The sequence below is a fragment of the Lolium perenne genome, chromosome 7 (assembly GCF_019359855.2).
Source record: "Lolium perenne isolate Kyuss_39 chromosome 7, Kyuss_2.0, whole genome shotgun sequence".
In the NCBI taxonomy this organism is placed as follows: domain Eukaryota; kingdom Viridiplantae; phylum Streptophyta; class Magnoliopsida; order Poales; family Poaceae; genus Lolium; species Lolium perenne.
The window spans coordinates 291672926-291682429 of NC_067250.2; the positions used below are offsets into that span (position 1 = coordinate 291672926).

The 9504-nt window shown below is 55.7% G+C and overlaps 1 protein-coding gene and 1 pseudogene across 1 annotated transcript; both read right to left on the minus strand.

Annotated features, from left to right (window-relative positions):
* Positions 1-1857: 1857 nt before the first annotated feature.
* On the minus strand, positions 1858-2508 carry LOC127312269 (calcium-binding protein KIC-like; annotated as a pseudogene).
* Positions 2509-4583: 2075 nt separating this feature from the next.
* Positions 4584-8039, minus strand: LOC127315159 (uncharacterized). Its single transcript, XM_051345673.1, has one exon. It carries the CDS (start codon positions 8037-8039, stop codon positions 4584-4586), a length of 3456 nt encoding a protein of 1151 aa, XP_051201633.1.
* Positions 8040-9504: the final 1465 nt, after the last annotated feature.

Here is a 9504-nt window from a genome sequence, read left to right on the forward strand (position 1 = left end):
GGAGGGGCGGCGGAAGGAGGGAGATCGGCCCCCCGGCGGCGCCCTGAGGAGCGCCACGGGAGGGGCTGGAGTTAGATTAGAAAACTAGTCTAAAATATTTGTGTATATGTTCTATGAAATGTAAAGCCTGAGGGGTATCTTGTGCAAAAGGAGAGGTACTTGCTAAAATGAAAAAGCCATTCGTCAGGGTATTTCCTACAAGATGTAAAAGGGCTACACGAATCTAGATGCAGAATTGGACGTCCAGGATAAGCCTATGACACCCACATATATGTAGAGTTGTATTTCCGCAATGCCTATCGCAAGCTCTACAACTGGGTACATGCACACCTCAATCAGCCAGATTCACTTGATTAGGGAAATGGATGTACAACCTAGCCACCCATGTTCAAGCCCGTAGCTTCGACCTTCGGTTATCATGTTTAATATTCTGAAAATATATTGTCTAATTATCCAAGGCAAGCCGTGCCAGAAAATGAAATTTCCCGGTGCACGCATAGGCACCTCTCTGATTTGATCTCCTGTCGGCGCAGGACCATACCACTTATACCAGCCGCGTTGACGCGGTACGAGATAAATCAATCTAACAGACGGGGCCGTCTCGTGTACGCACCTCGCCGGCCGGCGCACACCAAGAAAACGGCAACGGTAGAAAGGTCCATGGCGAAATTGGGCGCGAAGCTCACGGACAGGGGCAGTCCAAAATAAGGAAATCCAGAGAGCAGTTTACTCGCCGCGTAGCGCAGCTTCTCTTTTCTTTCTTTTCCGTGCCTCGTGCGGCGGCAGCGTCGCTTTCGTTTCCTTGCCCACGAGACGCTTTTGAAGCTTCCGCCTACCTTTCCGGAAGCTCCCCCGGGGCCGACATCTCTTTACATTGCTTCGTTCAGTTTCGTCAGGCATTACACTTGGTGAGCTTCAAGGCTGAGGAGGTAAACAAAATAGTAGGGGGGATTTTAAAGGGAGGTCAGCACCACTGCTGCTGCTACGAGTTGCCAGCACTACCGGTGACATATCGAAATCCTCCTGTCACAACAAAGAAACTTCACATCTCACAACAGCGACGGGCTTTGGTTTCCTTGGCGCCTCCATCGGTTTTCTTTCCGGAGCTCATCTCCTCAGACCGAGTAAACACAAGTACACAACACTCTGAACGAAGCACTACTAGAAGAAATCGACATTTGCGTACGCCGCGTTGAACTGGCCCTTGTTCCTGCGTGAGCTTTCCTCTGGGTCGAGAGTTTTCCCGGACGGCCGGCAGGCGTGCAAGGTTTTCGTTTTTGTTGACCTTGGCACCACAGGACCGTCCGGAGGCTGCTAAGCGCCAGGGCCTGCCCTTCTTGTGTCGTGCGATGACGTATGGAGCCTTTGAGGGTACGAGTAATGGTGGCATACACAACTAGCTGCTACATGTAAAAAAGTTGTAAGAAGCAACATGGTGAATTTTATCTCTCCAATGGAAGCTACAACTTTAGTCAGAAAAAAGAGAGAAGAGACCCCACAAATATAACACTATGTATCTCTTTCTCTCTCCAAAAAACATGCTTTTAGAACTGAAGATCCCACTTCTTGAAAAAGAAACTGCCTCCTCATCCGAACCTACTTTGCACCATCCGAATCTAACTAAAGGTGTGAAGCAGCATCTCTAGAGCAGTGCATTGGGCATGCATGCCCTGATAAAACTTCCAATCTTTTTACAGACACTGCTCGCAACGGTTCTTGCGAGACCGATGATCGAGAAATTGTGCTTTTCTCCAGTGTGACACTGAGCCGTGATTCTAGTACTAGTGATCGACTGATTGCATCGAATGATCGATGATTGCAGAAATGCTCATCTCAAACAAACAGTCAGGGGCAATGTTTGAGAAGCTTATGTCGATTTATTCACGTGGGAATCCATCAACCAATCGACACTGCCTGCAAGCCTTCTTGATATAATCCTGACTCTATGAACATCGGACAGAAAAATCGTAAAGAAAAAGAGAGCAACCCCTACTACTGAAATCTAGCTGGTGAAGAGGAACTGTGATGCCTAGGCGATGGCGTCGTCGAGCCACCTTCGGGGCTCGTCCATGAGCTCGGGGCTGAGCCTGACCATGAGGACGCAGAACTCCATCTCGCTCAGCGCGCCGTCGCCGTCCAAGTCGCCCTCGGCAAGCATCCCGCGGAGGTCGTCGTCGGACATGCCGCCCAGCCCCAGCAGCGGCGCGTTGCGGCGGAGGCTGGCGAAGGTGATGAGGCCCAGCTCCGGGTCCTGCAGCAGCCGGAACCCGGACGCCAGCTCGCGCATCAGCCCTTCCTCGCCCAGCCGCTCCGCCATCACCGGAAGGTAGTCCTCGAACCCCACGGATTGCTGTCGCTGGGATTGCTGCTGCTGGTGCGATGCCATGGCGGGATATTGGGATTGGTGATCGCTGTGGGTGGAGGGTTGTGCCGTTGTTGCCGTGCCGCTGCTTTGTTGATTGCTAGCTCGGTTCTTAGGTGTGATCGATGGTTACTTGGTGTGGAGTGTGGGAGGGGAGGGGTTAAATACTCCGGTTACTTGGTGTGGAGTAGGAGTAGGAAGGAGCTGCGACGCCAATGAGGATATAGCGTGCGCCACTGACCAGGAGACACCTGGCTCCTCGAAATAGGCTTTCGTCCCGCTTTATAAATAAAGCCACAACGGTCGAACCGATACAAGGTGGAGAGAAAAACCTCATACAAAGCAGATCAAAGAAAAGAAAGATAAAACACAGAAAACCCCACACTTGCCACCGAAAACATTGAGGTGAGACCAAGTCGACTCGGGGCTTCACAACGACGCCCCCAAGAGGGTAACGACGCATTCCGCCGCCGTCGTCGAGACCGTGAGGTCTAGGGTTTTCACCCGGAGCCGTAGCGCGGGACGGATACCCACAACGACGCCCCCAAGAGGGTTACGACACCCGCAGGCATCGCCGTCGTTGGCGCCGAGGCGCTGAACTTTCGCTCGAAAGAATCCACACACCACGCCCGAGAACTTAGTCGCCCGCTGTCTCCAAGATGGGATCTCCAAACACGATCTGGGGGTTGCCAAAGCCGAAGCGCTGCCAACTCCAGGAACTCCCACCGTCCGCTCCACGCCATCCTCATGACCGAAGAGTGAGACCACCACCACTGCCACGTTGCCCGCCGTAGAGCCATCCGCGCAGTCCGCCTTCCAGGACCGCCGCCCCGGCATCCCCACGAACTCGAGCCCGTGACTCGGCCATCACATCGCAACGCGAATTGGACAAAGTAGGAGGCACCGTTGCCAGCAGCCATCAGAGCACACGACAACCTAGGGGAGGGGATCCGCCCTCCGCCACCAGGAGGTGCCCGCCGACCGGACACAGTACCATAGCCGATTCGGCCAAGATCAGGCCCGGTCGCCTGCCAGGCCTCGATCAAGCCTCCTTAGCCGTGCCACTGTGCAGCTGCGCCAAGGCCGCCGTCGCCATCCACCTGCAACACCGTGCCAATCCTAATAGTGCCACCACCGAATCGTCATGCGCTAGCCAGAAACCATGGGCGGCGTCGCCGCGACCTCACTTCTTGCAAGACGGCCTCGGCCGAAACCGCATACTGCCGCAGAGAAGCACCCCCACCGCGACGCCCAGGGACAAAACTGCATCGTTCCCGACGCCGCCATGTCGCTGGTCAAGCCCGACACTTTGTCGGCAACCTCGCGCTCGCCATTGCACTCCAGCAAGAACACCGCTTTAACCCCCCAAACGGAGGAGGAGAGGCTCGGACCGTGCCGCCGAGGACCGGCGGAGGTGAGCCCACCTGGCCCAGCCCTGGCACCAACAGTGGAGAAAGCAGGGCGGAGCTCCACCGGAGCTGGCCCCGACCGAGGACCGCCTGTCCCAGACCAAGGCCCTTCTGGCCCAGATCGGGGCCCGCCTGGCCCCAAACTGGGCCGCACCGCCGGCAGCCGCTCCGCCACCGCCCTCCGATGCCGCCCAAGGCCATGAGCCGCACCAGCCCACCTCTCCGTCGGGACCGTCGCCGCCATGCCCTGCCATCGCCATCGGACCGAGCACGAGGCGCCCCGAGCCGCACCGCCACCGACCGCTCCTGCCCCGCGCAGGACCACACGCGAGCGGGTAAGGGAGATCCCGCCGCCCGGCGGCCCACGCCGGCGACAGCGGGGGAGGAGGGAAGGAGGACGGGTGGAGGCGCGGGTTAGGATTTTCACCCCTGCCGTCGCCCGCGGGAGCGACGTGCAGGAGCCACACCGGTTCGTTTTCATAAAGTCGGAGACACGCTGGCTAGACCGATGAAAGTCGTACTATGTGATTTTGTCACCAGCTCGATACAGTATGAAGGTGCCGCGCGTGCAACGTGTACTTTTACTGTTCTATACTTTTAAATAGAAGGCCCATCGGCCCAGCTTTATAGATAAAGCCACACAAGCATAAGGTTCGATACAACACAACACCACCCACACTCATCGAAAAAAAAAGGTTCGCATACAAGCTCAAACACAGCTCCCAAACCCTCACGGGAATCCCTACACCACCCCATGAGACTCCTGATATCCTGAAAGCTCGCTGGAGCCGCTCAAGGTGTAGATGTAGTCCTCATGTCCCCTCAGACCTCGTCCGCGAGTAGAGCCTCCTGACGTCTCCCACCGCCAAGTCCAGCAAGTCCCTGTCCCTCGGTCTGACCAGAACCCTCCAGCACTGCATATGAATAGACATTCGGTAGAACACGTCAGCCGGGTTGCCGATCAGCTTTCCCTCAATAGCTAGCTTATTGCGAATGTTCCAAAGCGTCCAACATTGCGCCGCAAAAGTAAACCAAGCCAGCCTTCGGAGGGGGTTGCTCAAGCCCTGAGCAAGTGCAATGAAGTCCCCGGCCCCGGCCGGGTTCCAATTGCACTCAAGGAGCTCCCTCACCCCAGCCCACATCAGTCTCGCGGTAGGGCAGGTGAAGAAGATGTGGTTGCAGTCCTCCCAGGCACCACAAAGCGCACACAGTCCATTGGACGGTCCATGGCGCTTAAGCAACTGCTCCCCCGAGGGCAGCCGCCCCCTAATCAGTTGCCAGAGGAACACCTTGATCTTCGGTGGAACTCTGGTCTTCCAAACGTCCTTGAACGAAGCAACGGCCGCCCCTTGCGCCAGACGAACATAGACCGAGCTAGTCGAGAAAACGCCCGAAGGCTCTAACGCCCAAGACACCTCGTCTTCCGTATGCTCCGTGGGAAGCCCCTGTACTTCCCTGCAGAGATTGTCCCATTCGACCCGCTCTGCCAGCCCCAATTGGCGTCGGAAGCGGAGGCGCCATTCCCCTGGCGCCCCGTCGTGCACCCTCGCCCCCTCGACGGTGATGAACGGGGACTCACAACAGCTAAACAACCTAGGGAATCTCGTCCTTAGTGGACCATTGCCCGTCCACCAGTCCGTCCAGAAGTAAGTCCTCCTTCCGTTCCGCACCCGATGTTTGGCCCCCATTTTGAAATGCCACTTAATTGCATTCCAAAATTGGGAGCCATGAGTTGGGACCCCTCCCGCATATAGGTCCCTGCCCCGCAGGTACTTAGCCCTAATTAGGTCTGCCCATAGACCTTCCGCGCCTTGGTACAGCTTCCATATCCATTTGACCATGAGAGCGATGTTCATGGCCTTGGTGTTCATGACCCCCAGGCCCCCCAGCGCCTTGGGTTTACACACCGTGGCCCAATCCACCATGTGATACTTGCGCTTGTCCCCCACGCCTTCCCAGAAAAAACGCGAGCGCGGCTTGTCCATAGCCTTGTGGGTGCCATCGTGCAGCAGGTACATGCTCATGGCGAACAAAGGCAAGCTAGACAAGCAAGAGTTTGTGAGCTCCAGCCTTCCTGCAGCCCCCAGGTACAGGCCCTGCCATGGCTCAACCCTATGTGCCACGACCTCCGGCAAAAACCCCCAATCTGACACCCTCAGCGGCTTATCACTAATCGGCAAGCCCAGATAAGTGATAGGGAATTTGCCAAGACGACAGTTGAGCAGGTTGGCCACCCTTTGTTGTGTGGCCGGGGTGACCCCCATCACCACCACCTCGCTCTTGTCGAAGTTAATCTTCAAACCCGACATATTCTCGAAGCACAGGAGCAGGGTTTTCAGATTAGCAATACCCACCCCTGTGGGTTCCAAAAGGATCATGGTGTCATCCGCGTACTGCAGGTGAGTAACCCCTCCCGGGATCAGATGTGACACAAGCCCCCTAACGTGTCCTGCCGCCCTGGCCTTGCAGATGATCGCGGCCAGGCCGTCCACCATAAAATCGAAGAGGATCGGCGAGAGTGGATCCCCTTGCCTCACTCCCCGCGCGTTTCGGAAGAAATGCCCTATTTCCCCGTTAACATTGATCGCAGTCTGGCCACCCCTGACCAGTTGCATCAATCTGTGCACCATCATGGCGGAGAAGCCTTTCCGCAGGAGGATCTCTTGGAGAAAATCCCAATCGACCCTGTCGTAGGCCTTCTCGAAGTCAAGCTTCAGGAGCAAACCCTTTTGCTTCCTGACGTGCAGCTCATGCACAATCTCATGTAGGGCCAGCGCCCCCTCGTGTAGGCAACGCCCCTTAATAAAGGCCGTCTGACAACGATCGATGACCCTATGCGCAACGGGAGCTAGTCTAATCGCGTAGGCTTTCGCAATAAACTTGAAAATGACGTTAATAAGTGTAATCGGCCTAAACTGTCTAATATGGTCCGCCCCTTTAACCTTGGGGATAAGAGTGATGATCCCATAGTTGAGCCGCGCAACGTCAACCCTCCCTAGGGCAAAGTCGTTGAGAAGCTGCAGGATTGGACCTCGAAGAGTTCCCCAGAACCGTTTGAAGAAGATGACTGGTAGGCCGTCAGGACCTGGCGCCGAATCTTGCTTCATGCTAGCCAGAACTTCGTCTAATTCGTCCGCAGTAAAAGTAAGTTCCAGCTCATGGTTTTCCTCCTGGGACACCCTTTGGTTTCCTTCCCAAAGGTTATGTCCCAGGGAGAACCGCCTGGTCTCCCCGACCGATCCCATGAGGCCCTGGTAAAACACATATATGTGTTCCATGAGCCCTTGCTGTTCCTGGACCTCCCCTTGATCCGTGATCAGCCGCGGTATCGAACACTTCCGTCTACGCCCATTCGCGATGGCATGGAAGTAGGCCGTGCAAGAATCTCCCCTGAGAGTCCATTGCACCCTGCTGCGCTGGCGCCAGTACTCCTCATCAGCCCTGTCCAGGGCCGATAACTGGTCTTCCAAGTAGTATCTAAGCGCCCAGCCATCCTCATCCAAGCCAGTGGCGTCCGCCACCTTGTCCAACTCAGAGACCTGCAGGAGCAAGCTAGCCCTGAAGTCCCTTTTCTCCTTTCCCAAATTGGCTCCCCATCCCTTGAGGAATTGGCGAGTGTTGCGCGCCACGCACTGCCACTGGTCAATGCAACACCTGTGCGCTCCCCGCGCCTGGATAAAGCTGCCAAGCTTGGCCTTGAGGAGGTCCCCAAAGCCCGGTACACCAAACCACCACGTCTGGAAGAAGAATCTCGGCGGTGGGCGCCTTGTCTCTTCTCCGGTAGATAGTAAGAGAGGCGTATGATCCGAGCCAATCCTCGTAATCGCCGTCAGCGAGCACAAAGGAAACGCCGCCTCCCAGGCCGGCGCCACGAGCACCCGGTCCAAAACACACCGTGTCGGCCGGAGTCGTTTGTTGGTCCAAGTGAAGCGCGCCCCGGTACGCTCCAGCTCGCGCAAGGCCATATTGGCGATCGCCTCATTGAAGCGCCTCACCCTCGACCAGCAGATATTGTCATTACTCTTCTCGTCCGCTGTCCGGATGAGGTTGAAATCCCCGGCAATGACCACCGGAAATTGGCACCCTGCCACCGCGTGGGTAAGTTCTCCCAGAAACTCATCCGTGCGACGATGATCCGCCGGCCCATACACCAGGAAGAAGCACCACTTCATATTGTTCTTCCGTTGGAGTATGGTAGCCGAGATGAAGAAGGTCCCCTGCCTCCAAGCCCCAACATCAAAGCACTCATCACGAAAACCGAGCAGCATACCCCCGGAATGGCCCTCCGCCGGCAGCCAGTTCCAAGCGAACTGTCCCCCGAATTCCAGGCTCCGCAGCTCAGTCGCTGAGAAATCCGCTTTGATAGTCACCCCTGTTCTATACTTACAAGTTACAAGACAGTAGACACTCGTTAGGTTAGGTGGAGTATTAATTTAGCTACTGGAACATGGAGATTCGCTAGCCGCGCGCGGGCGAGCGTCATCCACGCGTAAAATGCGTTATTTCTTAGCTGGAGATAGATCGATCGAGCAGGCTCGTGATCCGGTGCTTCTCTGCTTAGTCAAATGTAGCGATGATCCAGATCCAGTGGCGACGGAAGCACTCGCACGGGGGAGAAGAAGAATCCGAGAAGCTAGCTCTCGCATCATCTCAACCCTCAGCCTGCAGGCACCAGCAGCAGGGAGCAGGCACCTGTATGCCCAATTTGCCTGTTCAATCTAGAGGGAGCAAGGCTCACCTGTTACAGCTGCAACGGAGAAAACAATGTGATGATCCTCAAGGAAATCGAGATCGAGAGGCAACAAGTCAGAGCTAATCCTGGCGCGAACTGACTTGATTATTTAGGGCGTGAACCCTCGTCAGACCACACGAACCACCCGAGCCGGCTGGAGCAGATCATGCCACGCCACGGTGGACGGACTCTCCGCTGCCGTCGCAAGGGCCGACACGGGGGCAGGATGTTGCGAGAATCTTTGGCGTGGCAAGAGACATGCAACAGGGAAATTAAATATGTGCAGGAAGGATCGATGCAATATGCAAGTAGCTCGATCGTCGGCTCGTGTGGTATACTATGTAACAATGTAACATACAGCTCAATGCCAATCACCCTGAGATTTATTGTACTCCGTAGTACTGATCGTTTGTCGCCCCACATACCTTGGAGGGCTCGGCATCCTCAATATGGACAAATTTGGTAGGGCTTTGCGCCTACGTTGGCCTTGGCTTGCTTAGACTTCGCCGGATAAACCATGGGTCGGAATGGAAAACCCATGCAATGATGACGATATGGAGCTCTTCCACTCGTTGACAAAGGTCACCATTGGAGATGGCATGAAGGCGAGTTTTTGGTATGATCCTTGGGCTGATGGTCTAAGCCCTAAATGCATCGCCCCTTCCATCTTCGCTCTCTCGAGCAAGAAATCTTGGAATGTTCGGGATTCCATTACCGATGATGCTTGGGTCGATCACCTTGATACCTCGGAGGGGCTCTCGGTGCAAAATCTCATGGAGTTCACCAAGTTGTGGTCTCACACCTCGCAGCTTCACCTTCGTGCAAACGCCCAGGACTCCATTGTTTGGAAGCTAACCACAAATGGGGCTTATTCGTGCTCTTCGGCGTACAAGGCGCAATTCGCTGGGACAATTCGATCATGTATGGATGCTATTGTTTGGAAGGCCTGGGCACCCCCTAAATGCAAGCTTTTCGCCTGGCTTATCATCCAAAACCGCGTG